This window comes from Narcine bancroftii, chromosome 3, assembly GCF_036971445.1.
Source record: "Narcine bancroftii isolate sNarBan1 chromosome 3, sNarBan1.hap1, whole genome shotgun sequence".
Lineage (NCBI taxonomy): Eukaryota > Metazoa > Chordata > Chondrichthyes > Torpediniformes > Narcinidae > Narcine > Narcine bancroftii.
In genome coordinates, this window is record NC_091471.1 from 9,863,687 (window position 1) to 9,887,119 (window position 23,433).

The following is a 23,433-nucleotide window of genomic DNA, read 5'->3' on the forward strand; positions in this document are numbered from 1 at the left end:
GAGTCAGAATCTCTTTTCTCAGGGTGAAATTGTCACATTCTAGAGAGTATGCATTTACAATGAAAGAGAGGACGGGTGGGGGTTAGTGGTTGGAGATGAGGATGTGGGGTGTTTTCCAGAGGAGAGGCAGATACAAAGGCGCATGAATGTGCAGGAAATAGAGGATATGTATCATGTGCAAGCAGAGACTGTTTAATTCAGACATCACTTCCAGTGATCCTCTGTTCTTTGTTGCAATGTAGTGTCTCAAGCTAGAATTGTTACAGTGGCACCCAATCACCTTGGCAACATACACCCGCATCACAGCTCGGCTCAATTCCACCTCAACCAGCAACCACTGTATTAACTTTCTAATCACGTAGCCAAGGAACACTGCTCCTTGGTACAAGCCCAACTGAACCAACCAGAACCCGATTCAGATCAGAAAACAGAATGGTTTGTTCCAGAGGATGACAATTGCCTGTGCCACCCATCCTCTGCAGACACAGTGCCACCCAACAAGTACAACATTTGTGCAACTCTTTCAATCCTTTTGTCCAAAACTAAGGGGTGAGTGAGGGCTGTGGAAACCGGAGTTGGGAGGTCAGGAAGAAGAGAGAAATGGTCTTGAAAATAGAGCATACAGGTGAAGGAAATGGGTCTTGAATCAATGGAAAACCTCTGCATTAACCAAGTGCAAACTTACCACAGCTATAAAAGGCCTCTTCACAGTCAACACCACAGGTTGAATGGTGTTATCTACAGAAAAGGGCCAGGAGCTGGAACATTAATAACAAAGCACATCAAAATCACTTGAACAATCTCATTCATTACAAAATACCAACAAGTGCAATGAAAAGCAATTGTCCTTTTTCTGTGTCCATCCCCATAAGATATAGAAGTCAGCCATTCAGCCCAGCGTATCTGCTCTGCCATTCCATCATGAGCTGATCATTTCTCCCACTCACCATAACCTTTGATACCCTGACTATCCAGATACCCATCAATCTCTGCCTTAAACACACTCAATGACCTGGCCTCCACAGCTCACTTCTGGTCATCTCCAGAAGGATGTGAAAGCTTCAGAGAAAGTGCAGAGGAGATTTACCAGGATGTTGCCTGGATTGAAGAACATGTGTGAAGCAAAGTTGATTGAGTTAAGGATTTTCTCTTTGGACTGACAAAGGATAAGTAGAGTCTCAACAGAGGTAAGCAAGGTCATGAGAAGCAGAGTTTGGGTGAACAGACAGAACTTTTTTCCCCATGGTGACAGTAGCAAATACCAGAGGACATTTGTTCAAGTGGAGGGTGTGAAAGTTTAGGGGAGATGTCAGAGGCAAGTTTTTTTTTTAAACAAATTGCTGGGTGCTTGGAATGAATTGCCGGGTATGTGGTGGAGGCTGTTAGGATTGGGACATTTGGATGCAAGTAAAATAGAGGGTTATGGTTGGCAATGATCAAATTGACATGGGGTAGGCTTATAGAGGTTGGCACAACATTGTGGGTCAAAGGAGCTGTACTGTGCTGCACAGTTCTATGTTCATTTCAGACTGTGATCCCTGGTCCTGGATTTCTCAGTCACTGGGAGCTACTTCCCTGCATCTGTCCATTATCTGTATCTGTCCAATTAGAATTTTGCCAGTTTCCACAAGAACCCCTTTCATTCTTCTAAACAAATGAATACAAGGTTAACTGACCCATTTTATTTCCATACATCAGTACTGCCATTCCAGCGATCAGACTGATGACGCCCCCACACCCGCCATGATTACTCTATTACCTATGACACGAACCTCCTGTTTTCCTCATTTACAGTGTCTATAAATTATTTGCACCAGTTATTTCTGCCCTTTTGTTTCTCAGCTCCAACCAATCTAATTCTAACAAGTCTAGATCTTTAGTGAAAACATAATGTTGGAGGAAGTCAGCAGGTCAATGCACTTTTTACTTGATCCTAGATCTTTGCCATCTTACTGTGCCAATCTTAACCTTTATTAAAAGTGGCAGCTCGCCTTTTTAAAGATTTGTTTCTCCTTCTGAAGAGAAAAATATAATAAAATACTGGCTCCTAACTTTGATCACCATGCAGTTGTGTTTCTGTCATTATAAATAAATCACACCCATGACCATCAATCTTGTAGTGGCTGAAGGGCTCTTCTACACATCGTGTTTTAAATTTGACCTTAGAAGATTTGTCTGATCACTTTTGTTTCTCAGCCTGTTATTTTGCTCACTACTTTTCTGCCTCCCCCGACTCCTCTCAGATTTCTGTCCCCCTGCCAAGCCACATTAAACCCGCTTTAGAAGACCTCACTTGAGTACTGTGAGCAGTTTTGGGCTCCACATTTAAGAAAAGGTATGCTGAAGTTGGAGAGGGTTCAGAGGAGGTTCACTAAGATGATTCTTGAAATGAAAGGGTCATCATACGAAGAGCATTTACCTGCTCTTGATTTTATTCATTGGAATTTAAAGGAAGGGGGGAACTCATTGAAATATTTCAAATGCAGAAAGGCATGGACAGAGGAAATGTAGAAAGTTTGTTTCCCATAGTGGGAGAGTGTATGAAAGAGGACACAACTTCATGATTGAAAAGTGTCCATGTAGAAATGAGGCAGAGGTATTTTTTCAGCCAGAGTTTGGTAAATCAGTGAAATTTGTTACCACAGGTGTTTGTGGAGGCCAAGTCATTGGATGTATTTAAGGCAGAGATTGATATGTTCTTGATTAGCCAGAGTATCAAAGGTTAAGAGGAGAAGGTCAGGCAGTGGGGATGAGTGGGAGAATGGATCAGCTCATGATTAAATGAAAGCAGACTCGAGAGGCTGTATGCCCCATTTCTGCTCCTATGTCTTAAGGACCTCACCCCAAAATAATTTTAATGGCCAGGTCGATTTCAGTTCCTTTCTACTTCCTTAACTAAGCACATGCATTATATCTCAAGCTGTTCTGAAATATGAATCATACCTGAATTTTAGAAGTCCAACTTTCCCATTGGTCATTTCATCCTCTGGGAACAACAGTAATGTCCGCCCTCCCTCCTGGGAGTTATAGTCTCGCAGTGACTCCAGCAAACGTATTCGGCTGTCCATCCAGCCCAACTCCAGGTACCCACGAGCCCAGCTCACAAACCCAGGCTGGCCCTCTAGCAAGGGCTGAACATGCATGAAAAAGAAAAATGCTCATTTAACATGAAGATTAAGCAAAAATGTGTGTTTTTTTAAAACGATCACCAAGCAATAGAAAAAATGCAGAGTAGACATGTTAAATTGGCTAATAATTAAAGTGGAAAATTAATGTCTCCACCCAAACCCTCTCCTTCCCATATAATGGCCCCAATTGACATTACAAACTATGTCTCTATTTATCTATTCCTTTAAATTCACCGGAATCCAGTTCTAATCAATGGAAGTAAAAACACAGAAATGCTGGAGCATTTCTCACAGTGTCCATAGGAGGTAAAGATACATAACTGATGTTAGGGCCTCAGACCTGAAATGTCAGTTATATATAGTTAGCTACTATGGACACTGAGACCTGGTGAGTTCCTCCAGCATTTCTATGCTTTCGCCTCAATCACCGTGTCTACAACTTGGATGTTCCAATCTCACCAATGGAAGGTCTGAGTTCCATGCACACGGAGAACTAACACCACAATACTCCATGCATGACAACCGTGGGGACAGCAATAATAACACCCTCCAACTTCCTGTTCTACAAAAACAAATGACTGCGGCCATGTTTTATTTTGGGGAGAGGGTGAAGGAATATCAAGATGCCTCCTGAATACCTCAACTCATTTCAAAGAAGCTTAAAAGGAAGACAACAATGAAAAATGGTCCATGATAGTACAATGCTAAGGGAAAATAAACCAAGTCTATGTGAGTAATCCTCTGGATGAGAGGTGACTACATGGAGGTATACAAGATTCTGAAGGGCCAAAATAGGTGGACAGACAACACATTTCTTGTCTAGGGCGACAATAGCAAATATCTGTTTAAGGTGAATGGAGGCAAGTTTAGGGGAGAAAGATGCAAGTTTTATTTTAAATTTTTTTAAAATTCAGAGAGTGTTGGGTGCCTGGAATGCATTGTGTGAGTGGTAGTGGCATCTTGGATAATGGGGACATGCAAAGATTCTCAGATAGGCACATGAATGCAAGATAAAAAGGTTATAGGTGTGAGGTCAGGAAAAATTGTTGTGGATTAGATTTCACCAGAGGAGAACAGGGGAGGCAACAACTACAATTCAGAGGGTCAGAGATCGTGACAGATGGATAGACAGGATTGCCCATGTCAAAATACAAGGCACCTGAATGATTTTGAGGTTTACATAGGTCTGCACAACATCGTGGGCTGTGCTGTAATGTTCATTGAACCCATTCTGGCCCAAATGACACCTTGTATCCGAGATTTTGGCATTCATCTCCCTATTTGAAACCACACAATTTTACCAAGACCATGTTGGTTGACTTAGGGAAGCTCGCTTAATAATGCTCAAACTTACCGTGTGGCATGGTGCAACGAAACTCAGCACATTGTGGTCAAACTGGGTGACGTGGTTGGCAATGTAGGTTTTGACATTTTTATTTCGCTGCTCGGGGTCAGCTTGAAAAACAACCATACCCAATACTGAGCACATTGCTCGCACGATAATTCTGGAGCATAACACAGAAAAGGGAGAAGCAATAAATATTAATGTGAATTAAAAACGAACCATTTGAGAATCTTTCTTATATCAAGGACCTTCTGTGGAACAACAGGTTAACAAATCACTCACTGATCATGGAACACAATGCATAATTTCCTCAAGATTATGTCAAAGAACCAGATACACTAACTCAAAAATTCTTGCATTTATGCAGCTTATTCTATTTTAAATTTATTGTCAAAGTACCTACAGGTGAGGTAGTGCAAAAAACTGACTCAACGTACACATATAACCAAATAAAGAAATGTAAACAAATTGGACAATAATAAATAAAGTGCGCAAGTAAGAGTCCTTAAATGAGTCCTTGATTGAGTTTGTCTTTGAGGAGTCCGATGGTGGAGGGGAAGCAGCTGTTCCTGAACCTGGTGGTGCGAGTCTTGTGACACCTTTAACTCTTTCCTGATGGCAGCAGCGAGAACAGGGCGTGTGCTGGGTGGGGTGGATCCTTGATTGTTGCTGCTCTTCAACGGCAGCGTTCTATTTAGATGTTCTTAATGGTGGAGAGAGTTTTACCCATGACCCATGATGTACTGGGCTCTGTCCACTACCTTTTTGGAGGGCTTTATGTTCTCGCTGTTTCAACCTACTTCGTAATCAACTGAACATGTCTGAAGGGCAAAGGGGTGAAATTTATTAAATGCACTTGCTAATCTCAGACAGAAGAGATATTTTTGTTGAGTCATTATATAAACAGACCAGACACAAGAGAACCATTTTCTCAGGGGATCTTTTACATTCAACTGAAAGACTGAGCCTGGTTTACCACCTCATCCATAAGACAGCTTCTTCCAATGGTGCCAAATGCCATCAGTGCTACACTAGGAGCAAGTACCAAGTGCATTAAAGCTATGAATCAACCCACCTTTGTAGAATTTACAATATCCTGATTAAATTATTGCACATTTTCAGAGCAGCACAACAGGTTGGACAAGAAATTAAATGCAGAGGTAGAACATACCATTCCCGCTATTTCAAAGAGCTCTTCCTTTGTGCTCAAACCAATATTTACTTCTTAACCAAGATCTATTAAAGGAAATTCAATAGTTGTAGAGACCTGTGTGAAAACCAGCAATTGTGTTGTCTATATTACATTAATGGCTGCACTATATACAAGAGCAGCCTCAGATCTTTTAGTCCTGATTGCTCCAATATCAAAGATCAACTGATTGATTTTAAATGCAACCAATAAGTGAGCATCCTCAAACCTTTGGGGTTGAGAATTCCAGATCCAAATTCCCCACAGGCGAAGAATTCTTTCCTCACATTACAACCCAAAACATTGGTCCTCCTCCCCCTGCTACCTTGAGGACAATCCCTTATTGTTCTGCAGCAATGGAAATGTCCTTCCAATTTCTCCCAGTTGATCTAAATATTTTCCATGATCCATTGGAAGATCACGGTTAGCATTTCTAAATTAAAGAGCAGAGATCCAGCTTGCGGTACCTCTTTACATAACCTGCCACACCAGGGAGCTAAGTAAATTTTTACTGCAAAATAAATTTTTCGGTCCATTTGGGTAGAGATAAAAAATAACAAAGGGAAAAATATTATTGGTGGCTGTTATCTATCGCCCACCAAATAACAATAGTTTAGTGGCACAGAAAATAAATAGAGATAAGTGAGGCATGTAATAATGATACGGCAGTAGTCATGGGGGACTTTAACTTCCACAGAGATTGGGATAATCAAGTTGGTCGTGGGAGTCTAGAAGAGGACTTCATAGAATGTATCCGCGATAGCTTTCTTGAGCAGCATGTTAAGGAACCCACAAGAGAAAATGCTCTCCTGGATCTAGTGTTGTGCAATGAGATAAGTAGAGTAAATGATGTAATAGTCAGAGACCATCTGGGAAATAGCGATCATAGTATGATTGAATTTCTCATTCAGATGGAAGGGGAAATAGTTCGATCTAAAACTAATATATTATGCTTCAACAGGGGTGACTACCATAGGATGAGGAAGGAATTGGACTGGGAGCACAGACTAATTGATGAAACAGTTGAGGAACAGTGGAAGATTTACAAAGAAATATTTTGTAATGCTCAACAAAAATATATTCCGGTCAGGAAAAAGGGCAGCAAGGGAGGGAAAAACTCAACCGTGGTTAACAAAGGAAATTAAGGAGAATATAAAATTGAAGGTGCAGGTGTACAAAGCTGCAAAGAGCAGTGGGAAACTGGAAGATTGGGATAACTTTAAGAAACAACAAGGGGTTACAAAGCAGGTAATAAGAAATGGGAAAAAGGATTATGAAAGTAAATTGGCACAAAATATAAAAACAGAAAGCAAAAAATTTTATAAATATATAAAATGGAAGAGGGTGGCCAGAGTTAACATAGGACCCTTGGAGGATGAGAAAGGAAAACTGGTAGCAAAAAATGAGGAAATGGCCAAGGCATTGAACAAATATTTTGTGTCAGTCTTCACAGTGGAAGACACATCCAGCATGCCCAAGTGCGGAATTAAGGATGCGAATGTTGGGGAGGGCCTTGATAAAATAGTTGTTACAAAGGAAGTAGTGATGGAGAAACTGATGGGACTAAAGCCAGACAAATCACCAGTCAAATCCAAGGGTTCTGAAGGAAATGGCAGAAGTTAGAGTTGATGCATTGGTGGTCATATACCAAAATTCCTTGGATTCTGGGCAGGTCCCGGCAGACTGGAAGACAGCAATTGTCACGCCACTTTTTAAGAAGGGATGTAGGCAGAAGACTGGAAATTATTGGCCAATTTGCTTGACGTCTGTAGTTGGAAAAATGCTTGAAGCCATCACTAAAGATGAAATAGTGAAACTTTTGGAACGTAAGGGTTCAATCAAGCAGACGCAGCATGGTTTTAGAAAGGGAAAATCTTGTTTGACAAACTTGTTAGGATTCTTTGAGGATATAATGGGTGCAGTGGATAGAGGGGAACAGGTTGATGTTGTATATTTGGATTTCCAGAAAGCGTTTGATAAGGTGCCGCACAAGAGACTTCTCAGTAAGTTACAGGAAATTGGAGCCCAGGGAAGTCTATTGGCATGGATCAAAAATTGGTTGTCTGACATGAGGCAGAGAGTCAGGATAAATGGGATTTTTTCAGGTTCGCAGAGAGTGGTAAGTGGGGTGCCACAGGGGTCGGTGCTAGGCACACAACTGTTCATCATTTACATTGATGACTTGGAGGAGGGGACAAAATGTGGTGTAGCCAAGTTTGCAGATGACACCAAATTGAGCGGAAGAGCAAATTGTAATGAGGATGTGGAGAGTCTGCAGAGGGATAGCTGGATGAGTGGGCAAAGGTCTGGCAGATGGAGTACAATGTTAGTAAGTGTGAGGTGATCCACTTTGGCAAGAAAAATAAAAGAGCTGAATATTATTTAAAGGGTGAAAAACTACAGCATGCTGTTGTGCAGAGGGACTTGGGAGGGCTTGTGCATGAATCGCAAAAAGTTAGGTTGCAGGTGCAGCAGGTTATTAAGAAGGCAAATGAAATGTTGGCCTTCATTGCCGAGGAATTGAATTCAGGAGTAGGGAGGTCATGTTGCAACTGTATAAGGTACTGGTGAGACCGCACCTGGAGTACTGTGTCCAGTTCTGGTCTCCGTATTTGAGGAAGGATATACTGGCTTTGGAGACGGTCCAGAGGAGGTTTACTAGGTTGATCCCTGGGATAAAGGGGTTGACTTATAATGAAAGATTAAATCGTCTAGGATTGTATTCGCTCGAGTTCAGAAGAATGAGAGGAGATCTTATAGAAACAAATAGGATTATGAAGGGTATGGATAGGATAGATGTAGGAAGGTTTTTTGAGCTGGCCGGGGAAACTAAAACGAGAGGACACAGTCTCATGAATCGGGGGAGTAGATTTAGGACAGAGATGAGGAAAAATAGTTTTTCCCAGAGAGTAGTGAATGTTTAGAATTCTCTATCCAGGGAAGTGGTGGAGGATGCCTCATTAAACATATTTAAAATTCGGTTAGATAAATTTTTACATGATAGAGGAATTAGGGGATATGGGGAGAAGGCAGGTAGGTGGAGTTAGGTCATAAATTAGATCAGCCATGATCGTATTGAATGGTGGAGCAGGCTCGATGGGGCAATTTTGGCCTAGTCCTCTTCCTACTTCCTATGTTCCTACGTAACATCCTGAAAGGGTTTCAAGGAGGCTTTAGGGATGCAAGTTCACTTGCACTCAAACAGTATCGTCAATTAATGAGCAAGGACCTTCACACAAGAGTAGATGCTGACTGCAGATTACTAACAAGGCTGAGAAAAGAGAAAAATCAAACATGATCAGCTACGAGCACTGCAGTGGATAGGAAGGAAGCATTGCAGAAATAGCGTTACATGGTCATGAAATTTGCACTACGGAGGCGTGGTTGGCATAATGCCTTTACAGCACCAGTGATCGGGACCAGATCGGGGTTCAAATCCCACCGTCTGCCAGGAGTTTGTACATTCTCCCCATGTCTACATGGGTTTCCTCCCACCGTTCAAAATGTACTGGGGATGTGGGTTAATGGGGTGTAAATTGGGCAGCATGGACTCGTGGGCCGAAATAGCCTGTTAACATGTCGTATGTCTAATTTTTTTTAAAGATTAAAATTTGGTGTAAAACAAGTCAAAATGTCAAAGTAGGAGGGAAACTAACCAGAGTGCAATTATTGAAAATAGTCATGAAACAGGAGAGCCAAAAGAAAAAGAAAAATCTAAAATTTAATTCACTTGCTTCTGAGGCACAGAAACCGTTACATCAGAGACTTGTACACAAGGAATAATTATCAGTCCTGGCAATAGTACTGAAGAGTCGTGCTCCGGAACTTGGCACACAGTTGCTACAACCTGACACCATCTCAACAACGTGGAAAATACCCAGGTACATCCTGTTCACCAGCAGATGATATTGAACCCTGCCAAATGACACCTCAGTGGTCTACTCTCAATTCTGTAGTTGGACCAATGAAAAAAGTTACTACCTGCACATGTAACAATTTTAACAGAAAAATGCCTCACACACAATTGGACGAATGATTCCCTTGGCTTTCTTATCGTATCACAGTTTGTGGGATCCGGCCACGAATCCAATTCAAAAGAAGATTTTGGAGCCAGTTTAAGAGCAGTATGAAAATACTGTGCAAGAAAGACTTGACCGCTTATTTTTTTTAAAAATCGATTTAAATACACACAAAACCTCAAAATGAACTGGTAATAGCAAGGAAAAAAATGAAGTGATACCAGCACCCATCTGGTACTCAATATATGCAAATTATGGCTAGAAGATTAACATTTCACATTAACCATATAACCATATAGGAGTGGAAAGAGGCCATGTTGGCTTTTCGAATCCGCACCGGTTCACTGATTTTGTGCACCCTCTTCAGGCATTGGTCCCGGTAGATCTTCATTCAATAACGATGGGCAAATTCAATGCGGGTGGAATCAGTCGTAGAAATGTTTGTGAAACGTGCAGTTCAATACTTCTGGGCACATTCAATACAGGGTCAATCTAAAATTTGAACCTCCCTGATTAACCTCCCACGAGGGACCTTGTCAAAGGCCTTTCTAAAGTCCATGTAGACAACATCCACAGCCTTTCCTTCATCAACTTTCCTGGTAACCTCCTCGAAAAACTCCATAAGATTGGTTAAAAAGCTGATTTAATTCCCAAGTCCAAACGATTGAGGAGGGAAAGGGATCCAGATTTCATTGAATCAGAGTTTTATAGCATGGAAGCAGACCTTTCAGCCCAAGTTGTCCATACCAACCAAGCTAGTCCCATTTACTTCCAACTCCCTCTAAACCTTTGCACACACTTCCAGCACTTCCCCATGTAGCTTATATAATCTATTTTTTGTTCACATTTCCAGCGATCTATTTTTCCATATCTATTAGCATCCCATGTCATCACAGAATTCATTTAAGACAGTTTTTCAGAGCAATGAATTATGGAACCAGAGAGGAGGCTATTATCAGAGAGGATCTGATATTCAGTATGAATGATCTCATAGCAATGGATTTCCCAAAGAAAACATGATCACACGGTGGCCAAATTTCAGAACCAGTTGGAGAGAAAGATGCTTATATTACAGTAAAGCTCCAATAACACGGAACCATGAAGATTTTGCTTGCGAACACTTTAGGGCATATTTTATGCATTTTGGGCCACAGATCACAAAAAAACACCTTAAAGGTTTCGCATCCCATTCTGGTATTTTTTATAAATATAACCTATTCTTGTGATTTCCTGTCATATTTTAAGTCTACTAGTATTTTTCTCACAAAGCAAGCTGTTTTAGTCAGTCTGGGCATGCACCTTGTTATGCCAAGGTTGTCTTAGGCCTGGACATGCATGGAAGGCATTTAAAGATATTGTTGAGAATTTTCTTGGCAACTACAGAACACCAAACTACATCCAATTAATTGACAACATGCTTCAAGCAGAAAAAACTATGAAGTGCAGCATGCATTCACACTTGGACGTCTTCCCTGCTGATCTGGGTGCGGTCAGTGATGAACATAGTGAAAGGTTTCGCAAGGACATTGTGACCATGGTAAAGCAGTGTCAGGGCAATTGAAATCTATCAGTGCTGGCCGACTACTGCTGGACATGAGAGGCATGCAGGGTACAGACGAAAATCAGGAGTAAAACATTTTTTAGGCAATGCAACAGCATCATTTTGCGAATAAACATGCTAAATTCAGTTAATTTAATGTTTCTCCAACTTCGCACGTGATACAGCATCTCTGAAATTATCTTTATGTCAGCTTTTTTTTTTTTTTTTTCACACCATAAATCACATTAGCCATGATATACACTATTTCTTTTTCACACATATACAGTGACTTTTTCTCCCTCCCCCTTTCCTCCCAAACCACCCCCCCACCCCCCCCTCTCATCCATTTTAGGTATACAATCTAGGTTGCATTAAGCCAGTCAGACAATGTTGTCATTCAACAGAAATACACCAGAAATTCTACTGAGTCCATTCTTTTCTTTTCTTCTCCTTCCATCAACTTAGGTAATGTTTGTCCCCGGTAGGTTTTCGCTATTGTATTTAATGTAAGGCTCCTATACTTGTTCGAATATTTCAATATTATTTCTTAACCAATACGTTATTTTTTCTAATGGAATACATTTATTCATTTAAATTTGGTAGTTTCTTCCTTTTAATTTGGTTATGTATTCCATTAATATTTAAAGACATATAGTTCAGCGTAGCCCTTTTACATTTTGTTTATCTTCTCTTTCCGTTTTTCCATCATTACCTTTCCTCCTTTTCCATTTCTGTTTTCTTATTTTCAACTCTTTATAAGACAACATTCCTACAACATCTAACATTTTCCTTATTCTCCTATTTCTATCTTATTTATCCCCAATCTCCCCTTCACCTCCTGAGTTGTCCTTTATCCCTTGTCGGACAACCACATCTCCCCTCTCCATTTGGATTTGCGAATCCACTCACAAGCGTCAACTGATTTTGCAGTGACCGCTATTTCCCCCCACCCCGCCTCCCCCAGAAAAGATTTCACTTTTCATATGTCACAAAGGTCCCTCTTTTAATTCCCTCCTTATTCTCTCTATTCCATTACCTTCCCTTATTAATTCTTGTCTATACTATCTATATTTTCCTCTAAGTACAGATACATTCATGTATGCTCATTGTCTCTATTCACTCTTATACCTCTTTACCTGCATACATATCAATCGTGATCATTTTTACTCTCATTACCCGTCTTCATCCCTCAGTCTATTTTTGTCTTTACCCACATACATATCAGTCGTGATCATTTTAAATCTCATTACCCGTCTTCCTCCCTCAGTCTATTTTTGTAATTGTTCTGCAAATTTTCGTGCTTCTTCTGGATCCGAGAATAGTCTGTTTTGTTGTCCTGGAATAAATATTTTCAATACCGCTGGATGCTTTAGTATAAATTTATACCCTTTCTTCCATAAAATCGCCTTTGCTGTATTGAACTCTTTTCTCTTCTTTAGGAGTTCAAAACTTATATCTGGATAAATGAAGATTTTTTGCCCTTTATACTCCAGTGGTTTGTTGCCCTCTCTTACTTTTTCCATTGTCTTCTCCAGTACCTTTTCTCTTGTAGTATATCTTAGGAATTTTACTACAATAGATCTTGGTTTTTGTTGTGGTTGTGGTTTAGAGGCCAATACTCTATGTGCCCTTTCTATTTCCATTTCATGCTGTAGTTCTGGACATCCTAGGGTCTTAGGGATCCATTCTTTTATAAACTCCCTCATATTCTTGCCTTCTTCATCTTCCTTAAGGCCCACTATCTTTATGTTATTTCTTCTGTTATGGTTTTCCATTGTATCTATTTTTTGAGCTAGTAGTTCTTGTGTCTCTTTAGTTTTTTTATTAGATTTCTCCAATTTCTTTTTTAAGTCTTCTACCTCCATTTCTGCTGCTACTGCCCGCTCTTCCATCTTGTCCATTTTTTTTCCCATTTCTGTTAAGGTCATCTCCATTTTAATTATTTTCTCTTCTGTGTTGTTTATTCTTTTTCTTAAATCCTTAAATTCCTGTGTTTGCCATTCTTTAAATGACTCCATGTATCCTTTAATAAGAGCAAGTATATCCTTTACCTTGCCTATCTTTTCTTCTTCTATTTCACCATACTCTTCCTCTTCTTCTTCCTCTGGGTTGACCATCTGTTGTTTCTTTGTTGTCCTTTCCTCCTCTTCTTTCTTGTTTCTATTGTCTTCTGTGGTCTCTTCTTGCTGCAGGTGTTCTGCAGCTGTCGTTGCCGGCTGTGGAGATCGACTCCCCAGCTGGTCCCCCCTCCCGTCGGTGTGTTTTTTTTCATTCGCATCGCGCATGCGCGAAACTTCGCGCATGCGCGGTTGCGCACTTTTGCTCGGCTCTGCGAGCCATTTTTGTAGTCCATTATTTACCGACCTGAGGGAGCGGGTTTCTCTCTCCGCAGCGGGCCTCTTCGGACAGGTAAGGCCTTCACCTTTTTCCTCCTTTGTCTTCTCTTCCTCTCTTCTTACCGTTGCTTTCGACTTTTCTTTTTTTGTCGCCATCTTCTTTCCACCTTTATACTCACTTTTCTGTAACTTTTATTTCTGTGCCTTTGTGTTTTCTCTTGTTTTTCCCGACTTTTCTGGAGAGGGCTGGAGTTCACCGTCCGGCCACTACTCCATCGCGTGACTCCTCCATCTTTATGTCAGCTTGAAGTTGTCTATCATAATCCCAAATTAGACCTCTTAAAAAAAAATTGGTTGTCCAGTGTAATCTACCATGAAATCTTTCTGCAATCCCAATGGTTCTGCATTTGGCTCACCAGGTATTGTTGGCTACATTTCCTGACAAATAAATTGGGGTCCTAGTCCCTGTCCTCCCATAAGGCTCACCAGGGACCCATATCTGAGCCTCTAAACTGAACAGGGACCAATTTCAGAGTCTATTTACACTGAATAGGGTCCCATTTCGGAGTTTCTTTAAACTTTTAAAAATGTTTTTCACTATGTCATATCAATAACAACATCCACAAATGATCAACAATGTATACATAGTGACAGTTTTTCTTTACCCCACTTCCTCTCTCCCCTTCTCCACCCTCATCAAAAATCAATAAATGATAAAAGACTTAAAAAAAAAGAAATAACCTAAAAAAAAAGGAAAAATTGTATCGTCTACTTTCACATATTCAAATCTTATCGTGCTCATAATTATGTTGTTTTACGAGATGGAGGTTTGTGGTCGGCATTCTCCGACATATTTTATGTACGGTTCCCAAATTTGTTCAAATGATGTACACTTGTCTTTCAGATTGTATGTAATTTTTTCTAATGGAACACACTTGTTTATTTCTGTACCACTGTTGTATTTTAAGGTTTGTTTCCAATTTCCAGGTTGAATTCATTTTTTTGGTTCCTGCTAGTGCTATTATAATAAATTTTATTTGGGCTTTGCCTAATTTTAGTCCTAATATTTTGTCTTATATATTATTTAACAGAATTCTTTTTGGATTTTTGGGTATATTATTTTTTGTGATTTTGTTTAATATTAGGTTTAGATCTTCCCAGAAAGTTTTTACTTTTGAGCATGTCCAAATTGCATGTAAAGTTGATCCAATCTCTTTTTTGCAACGAAAACATCTATCCAAAGCTGTTGGGTACCATTCTTTTAATTTCTAAGATGTAATATATAATCTGTGTAGCCAGTTATATTGAATCATACATAATCTACTATTTATCATGTTCCTCATTGTTCCTCTACATAACTTCTCCAATGTATATTCTTTCTCTTTTATTTTTATTCCTTTTATCAGTTTCCTTCTTTATCAACTCGGCTAGTGGTTTAATAACCAAAGCAAACAGTGAAGGGGATAATGGGCATCCCTGTCTTGTTGATCTGCTTAATTTAAAGTGATCTGATACATATCCATTTATTACTACCTTTGCTAACAGTCCATTATATAATGCTCTAATGTAGTTAATAAATTTTTCCAGTAGTTTAAATTTCTGTAACACTTTAAACAAATAGTTCCACTCTACCCTATCGAAGGCTTTCTCTGCATCTAATGTAACAGCTACCGTTTAGACTTAACAGAGTTCCATTTCTTACCCTCCATTCTAAATTTGCAGAAATGTAGAAGGTTGAGTTCATAGGATAAATGTAGAAAGTTTTTATTTATAAGATAACTACAAAAATTGTTTATAAGAAAACCAGCACAAGTTTTACTCGTCAGAAGCTTAAACCTCCCAGACAGGAATCAATTCTCACCTCTTCTACAGAACCCCCAGGTTCCATTAATCTTGATGCCTGCCTGATATCTTTAACACAATAGTGCTATACTACCTGTTAGAAGCGACGTAAATTGTCAAAGGCTGTAATAAATGTCCAACAACACTGACGGGGCCACTCAGTCACTGGTTGACATTGTTTCTGCCCATAAGTTTTGGCCAACATTGTTTAATAATTTAAGATTAGAGTGAAACTATCCATTTGCATGTTTAATTGAAAATGAGAAATCAGGCAGGCAGAGAATGGATAATAGTGTGCACTGAGAGCAACCCTTCCGGACTTCTGTTGGTTTTTGTATACAAGAAGGATGTCTCTAAATTGTGACTTGTACAGGAGAATAAATGACTGTCAACAAACCATGTCCCTATCTTTAGGAAGAGGAAATGCAAAATGCAAAACATAAGTTGTAACAATATCTTCAAATAAATGATATCCAATTTGTATGCAGGGAAATGCCTTAGAAACATAAACATAGAAACATAGAAGATAGGAGCAGGAGTAGGTCATTCGACCCTTTGAGCCTGCTCCGCCATTCAACGAGATCATGGCTGATCTTAAAGTTCAGTACCCCGTCCCCGCCTTCTCTCCGTAACCTTCAATACCCTTATACTGAAGAAATAAATCTAATTCCCTCTTAAATATATTTAATGAACCTGCCTCTACTGCCCTCTGTGGCAATGAATTCCTCCTCATCTCGGTCCTAAATGGTTTGCCTATTATCCTCAAACCATGGCCCCGGGTTCTGGATTTTCCCATCCTTGGAAACATCCCATCTGCATCCATTCTGTCCAGTCCTGCCAGAATTTTATAGGTCTCTATGAGATCCCCTCTCAATCTTCTAAACTCCAGCGAGTACAATCCCAATTTGCGCAATCTTTCCTCATAAGTCATTCCTGCCATTCCAGTTATCAGCCTGGTGAATCGCCTCTGCACTCCCTCCATTGCAAGAACATCCTTCCTTAGATAAGGTGACCAAAACTGCACACAATACTCCAGGTGGGGTCTCACCAAGGCCCTGTACAGCTGCAGTAAGGTATCCTTGTTCCTATACTCAAACCCTCTTGATATGAAGGCCAACATACCATTTGCCTTTTTAACCGCCTGCTGTACCTACATGCTCGCCTTCAGACTGGTGTACAAGTACCCCTAGGTCTCTCTGCACTTCCCCATCTCTTAATCTATTGCCATTCAAATAGTAATCTGCCCTCCGGTTTGTATTACCAAAGTGGATAACCTCACATTTATCCACATTGTAGTGCATTTGCCATGTATCTGCCCAGTCCCTCAATTTATCCAAATCACATTGGAGCTTCCTGACCCCCTCTTCCATGCACACAACCCCTCCTAGCTTAGTGTCATCTGCAAATTTGGAGATATTACATCCAATCCCCTCATCCAGATCATTAATGTAAATTGTGAACAGCTGGGGTCCCAGTACAGATCCCTGTGGCACCCCACTGGTCACCACCTGCCACTCAGAAAACGAGCCATTTATCCCAACTCTCTGTCTTCTACCTGCCAGCCAGTTCTCAATCCACATCAATACTTTGCCCCCAATTCCATGAGCCTTGATTTTGTAAGCCAGTCATTTATGCGGGACCTTATCGAAGGCCTTTTGGAAGTCCAGGTACACCACAACCACTGGTTCTCCCCCATCTATTTTACCTGTCACCATCTCAAAGAATTCCAATAGATTTGTCAAGCACGATTTACCTTTTGTAAATCCATATCGACTCCGTCTGATCCCTTCTCTACTAGTCATATGCTCCACTATTACATCCTTAATAATGGATTCCATCATTTTGCCCACTACTGATGTAAGGCTCACCGGCCTATAATTCCCCGCTTTTTCTCTACCCCCCTTTTTAATATTGTACTCTGTGACTGTGTTCTTTGAATGAGACCAAACAGTCTTAGTGAGGTGACCTTGTCTACCCAACACTAACGATTGCTCATTCCCGCTAGCATTATTCGAATAAAGACTGCTTGAATTGTACTGTGTGGCTTGGTTGTACTTTTTGTACCTTGACAGGAGCAAAACTATCACAAATTGTCCAAGATGTTTTCCTGTGCTCCCTCAAATGTAAAGGATTAAGAAAAATGTCATAAAAATAACACCCATAGTCCATAAAAATTACTTACAGGCCCCTTTCTTGGTTCTGAAACTACTGTCCAAAGTAGGACATTAAAAAAAATATAAACAGCAGAGTTGGCTTTGAGAGAACAGATGTTATTCTGTATATCTGTCGTAAAAACACAAAAGGTCTGCAGATGCCGGGACTGAAGTAAAAATACAATGCTGGAGAAACAAAACAGGGCAGTCTCCCTCTCTTCCAGCTCTCCACTCCCTTCCCTCTTCATTCACTGAGCCAACCCCCTTTGCTAGTGTACCCTTTCTTATTCACCCATTATCTTTTGCTTGTGACCCTGGACTCTTCCCCCCACCATTTTATTCAGGCACCTGTCTACATTTTGCTCATACCTTGTTGAAGGGCTTAGGCCTGAAATGTTGTTTCGAGGCAGCGCACTCGCTCAGGGCGAACCGGCTCCGCTTGTAACGCCACGTTGCGGGACAGCCCTGGGAAGATGGCGCCATCGGAGGTTTCTTCCTCAGTCAAACCTCCCGCGCCCCAAGCAGCTTGGTGGTGTCATCATGCACATGGTGACCGAACCAAAGCTGCCCTTAAAGGGGCACGCGCCAGATTCAAGTAAAACATTCGTTAATGACCCTCAACGTGGTGGTTCTGCTTCTTCCGCTGCTCACGCCACCACAGTGGTGACCCCGACAAGCCCAGACATTTTTCTGGACTCAAGTAACGGACTCGGCAGAGATTAATGCTGTCTTCATCAAGCTTCCCCCCTTTTTGGACCCACCGGCCAAGAACGTGGTTCGGGCAAGTGAAAGCGCAATTCCAGCTTTGCAACATCTCCGCAGATGCCAAGATGCTTGACCACATCCTGAGCGCGCTGGACCAAGACACGGCAGCAAGGGTGGATGACCTCATCCACCACCACCCGGCTGTGGGCAAGTACACTGGCCTCAAGGATCTGCTACTGGGAACTTTCAGGCTCACTCCCCAGCAATGGGCTTCCAGGCTGCTACACCAGGATGACCTTGGGACCGTAGTCCCTTGGCGCTGATGGATGAGATGCTGGCCCTGGTGGAAGACCACCAGATACTAGATACTCCTGAAGCAGATTTCGCTAGATACTCCTGAAGCAGATGCCTGAGGACATCCGACTGCACCTTACGGATGAGGACTTCTCAGACCGGCGAAAAGCAGTGGCCCGCATGGATGCCCTCTGGCTCACGAAGAGGGAGAACGAGGCAGCCCTCAACCTGGTAACATGACCGGGACCCAGCCGCCCCCAAGACCAAGCAGAAGGAGAGCCAGTCGACCTGGTGTTTCTACCACCAGTGCTGGGAAATGCAAGCCTGTAAGTGCCAGGAACCTTGCGGGTTTCAGGAAAACGGCCAGGCCAGCTGCCACTGACGGCTGCGACAGCTGGCCACGTGAACAGCCTCTTTCGTGTTACAAGCAGATCCACTGGCCGCCGCTTTCTGGTGGACATGAGCTGAGTTGAGCATCCTCCCCCCACAGCCTGAGAGACGCACCCGATCTCACGATCCAACCCTGCGGGCGGCCAACGGCTCCACCATCAGGACCTACAGCACCCGCAGGGCATAGATACAGATCAGGAGGGACAAAATTCCACTGGAGGTTCATCCTGGCCTCGGTGGGCACCGCGCTGTTGGGGGCCGACTTCCTGAGCGCTCATGGTCTCCTGATCGACATGAAGGACAAGAGGCTGGTCAACGCCCGCACGTTCCACTCCATACGGTTGGACACAGCAGACACCTGCAGGCCCGAAATCACCACCATAGCCAATGCTAGGGATGAGTTCTCCGACATCCTTCATGAGTTCCCCGCCATCTTGGAGCCGCACTTCAACGGCGCCCTGCCCCCAGCATGGGGTCTTCCACTCATCTCCATGCAAGGCCCCCTGCTGCACACGAGGCCCAGATGGCTGCCGCCCAAAAAACTCCAGCAGACAAAAGAGGAGTTCTCCAGGCTTCAGGAGCTGGGAATAGTCCAGCGATCAGACAGCCCCTGGGCATCACCGCTCCACATGGTCCTGAAATTGTCTGGGGTTTGGAGACCCTGCGGAGACTACCGTCGGTTGAACGATGCAACCACTCCCGACAGGTACCCAGTGCCCCACATACAGGACTTCTCCGCCAACCTGCACGGTGCACGGGTTTTCTCCAAAATGGACCTTGTGCAAGGATATCATCAGATCCCAGTGCATCCAGACAATGTGGGTAAGATGGCCATCATCACCCCCTTCGGCCTCTTCGAGTTCCTCTGCATGCCCTTCGATCTAAAGAATGCAGTCCAAACATTCCAGCGCCTCATGGAGGCAGTGAGAAAGGGTTTGGATTTTGTGTTTTTCATCTACCCGGACGATATACTGATTGCCAGTCGCAACCACGAGGAGCACAAATCCCACCTCTGCACCCTCTTTGCCTAGATGGCAGATTTCGGTCTCACGGTCAGCACGGCCAAATGCCAGTTCGGCAGAGAGTCCCTCCAGTTGTTGGGGCACACCATTTCGGCGGCTGGGGCCGTCCCGGCGCTGGAGAAGGTGGCGGCCGTCCAACACTTCCCCAAACCCTCCACCCTGAAAGGCCTGCAGGAATTCATGGGGATGGTGAACTTTTACTATCGGTTCATTCCCGGGGCTGTTCGCACCATGCACCCATTGTTTGCGCTCATGGCCACCAAAGAAAAAAAAACAAGGCCTGGCCGGAAGAGGCGGACAACGCCTTTGTGGCAACAAAGGAGGTTCTGGCCAGCACATCGCTGCTGGTACATCCATGACTGGAGGCGCACACAGCACTTCCATGGACGCCTCAGCTATAGCGTGAGGGTGGTCCTGGAACAGTGGCTCGATGGACAATGGTGCCCACTGGCCTTTTTCAACAAACAGCTGCACCTGCCGGAGCTCAAATACAGTGCTTTTGATCAGGAGCTCTTGGCGCTGTACCTGGCCATCCACCATTTTTGGTACTTTCTGGAGGGCAGGTTGTTCACAGTTTTCACGGATCACAAGCCCCTCACCCAGGCACTGGCAATGGCCAAGGACCCATGGTCCGCCAGACAACAGCGCCACCTCTTGTTCATGTCGGAGTTCACTACCGACATCCAGCACAAGGCCGGCAAGGACAATGTGGTGGCAGACGCACTCTCACATCCAGCCATCAACACTCTCGTCCCCAGCCTGGACTACGCTTAACTGGCTCGCTCAGGCCTAGAGAAATGATGCAGAGACACAAGCCCCGCGGATCGCCATCCCCAGCCTCGAACTCAAAGACATCCAAGTGCCCAACAACCCAGAAACGCTGCTCTGTGACATTTCGACAAGTACGCCATGTCCGGTAATCCCGCCACACTGGAGAGTGAGAGTCTTCAGCATGATCCACGACCTCACTTACCCAGTGGTGAAGATGACCATGTGAATGGTCGTGGAATGTTTCGTATGGCACGGACTAAAGAAAGAGGTGGCAGAGCTGGCCAGGAACTGCACCAGGTGCCAGACCTCCAAAGTCAACCAACACATGCAGGCCCCCATCCAACACTTCGACTCGCAGGTTCCAGCACATCCATGTTGATGTCGTTGGACCCTTGCCAGTATCCAGGGAAGTGCGTTACCTTTTCACTGTGATGGACAGTGTCACGAGATGGCCCGAGGCTCTCCTGATTAAGGAGGCCTCTGCAGAGACGTGTGCCAGGGCTCTGGTCAGCCAGTGGTCAGAGCCCTGGCACACATCACTAGCAACAGGGGCGCACAGTTCATGTCCGCCCTGTGGACGCAGATGGCGTAACTCCTGGGGGTCAAGCTCCACCACACCACGGCATACCATCCGCAGTCCAACAGGCTGGTGGAGCGGTTCCACAGGCACCTGAAGGCATCGCTCATGGACAGACTCACCAGCCCCGACTGGGCGGACGGACTACCCTGGGTCCTCCTCGGGATCAGGACGGCACCCAAGAAGGACCTGCAAGCCTCATTGGCGGAGATGGTATACGATGCACCACTCTCCCTGCCTGTTGAGTTCTTTGGCCCTGAACCAAACATCACGACCACAGACGCAAACTTGCTGGTGGACCTCTGCAGGAGACTAGCCTCCCTGGCTCCCCCACCTCCATCCCACCCGGCCAGTCCACCTTCCCAAGGAGCTCGACTCTGCCCAATTCATTTTTATGTGGAGGGGACCACAGGGGACACCGCTGCAGCGCCCATATGAGCCGCCACCTTCACTTTGGACGTTGGGGATAGGGATGAACTGTTTACGGTTGACCACCTGACGGCAGCCCATCTGGACTTATCACAGCCGCTGGAGACGGCCAGACCCAAGCGAAGAGGCCGCCCGCCCAAGTGGCGGGACGTGTAGCCGGTTCTGTGGGGGGGGATTGTGTGGCGGCACACTTGCTCAGGGCGAACCGGCCCCGCTTGTAACGCCACGTGGCGGGGAAGCCCTGGGAAGATGGTGCCATTGGGTGGGTGTTTCTTCCTCAGTCAAACCCTTGCTTCTTATACTGCTCACACCGCCACAGTTTGCGTGTTTTTATATTTGCTTTTAAAGTACGCTGTTTGACAAGCTGAGTTTCTGCAGCATTGTTTTTACATTATCTATCTTTAATGCTTTGTAGGCTCTTTGTGAATAAGCAAATGGAATGATTGAGGGAACAAGTGTGGTCATCTATCATGGAAGAATTAAAAAACAGAATTAAATGGAGTGGGGTTACAAAATGTGGCAAAGATATCTATGACTGATGAAACACAAGAGGTTGGCACACAGGTATAAAAAGTAATAGGGAAGGCTCATAGAAGAATGACCTCAGCTACATGGGTACAAAGTATAAAAGTTGTTTCAAGGGTTGATGTATGAAGACATGGTTGACTAGGTCAGATGGATACTCATCAGAATATTGCAAAATGACAGATTTTTGCATTGAAACAAGATTTTGAGTGGGAGTGTGGCAAACTACCAGAATTTTTAACTCAAGAGGATTGTGGAGGATATATCATTGGGTGTGCAGAAAGCATGATGCATTTTTAGGCAATCAAGGGCCATGGGAAATTGTTCCAAAAGGAAGATTAGCCATGAACATACTGCATAAAAGCAAGGTCATTATATCACAACTTTACAAAACATTGGTTTTGTAAAGTCTGGAGAGAGAGCGCGCGTGCGCGAGTCTGGAGAGAGAGCGCATAGTTCTGATAGCCACACTATAGGATTAGAGTGCAGAAGAGATTCACCAGAACATTTCATGTATTGAAGGATTTGAGGGATTGGATCAGCTGGGTTTGCTTTCCTGAGGCTGAGAGGTGACCAGAGAGGCAAAGACAAAGTACATAGTTGAAAGTAAAACACAAACCACCTCCTTCCCTCTCCATTCAGAGCCATCCCTCCTCCCCGTTTGCTGATGTGCCCTCCCTCCTTTATCCACCTATTACCTCCTGCCTTTGAGACTGTACTCCTTCGTCTGCCGCTACCCCCCACCATCTTGTCAGCCACCTGCCTACATTTCGTACATACCTTGATGAAGGGCGGAAGCCCAAAACGTTGGCTATGATTCTTTATCTTTGTTATCTAAAGTACACTGTTTGACCAGCTGAGTTTCTCCACCATTGTCTTTTTATGAGGTATGTAGAATTTTTCTCACTTGTTTATCAAAAACAAGAAAATCTAGGACTTTTAAAAGGAATGCAAAGGGCACTTTTTAAATAAATGGAGTGGTTATCAGGAGCTCTGCCAGAGATGGTGGAATCAGATACAATTAGTCTATTTGAGAGGCACTTAAATATAATTAGTGTGGAAGGATAAAATGATCTGGAGTTGGTGAGCCGAGAGCCCATTTTTCTTGCTGTACGATTCTGTGGCAGAGCAGGGTTGAGGGATTGAATAGGGATGGAAGCTGAGAGAA

At 43.4% G+C, this 23,433-nt stretch overlaps 1 protein-coding gene across 1 annotated transcript in view; it reads right to left on the reverse strand.

The window, feature by feature from the left end:
• aup1 (AUP1 lipid droplet regulating VLDL assembly factor) overlaps nucleotides 1-23,433 on the reverse strand; it is a 69,057-nt gene that overhangs the window by 37,283 nt on the left and 8,341 nt on the right. Inside the window, exons 3-5 of the mRNA XM_069923492.1 lie at nucleotides 4,483-4,633; nucleotides 2,944-3,131; nucleotides 686-758 (exon numbers count right to left, since the gene is read on the reverse strand). Coding sequence (XP_069779593.1) covers nucleotides 686-758; nucleotides 2,944-3,131; nucleotides 4,483-4,633 — 412 coding nt within the window. The remainder of the gene's footprint in view (nucleotides 1-685; nucleotides 759-2,943; nucleotides 3,132-4,482; nucleotides 4,634-23,433) is intronic.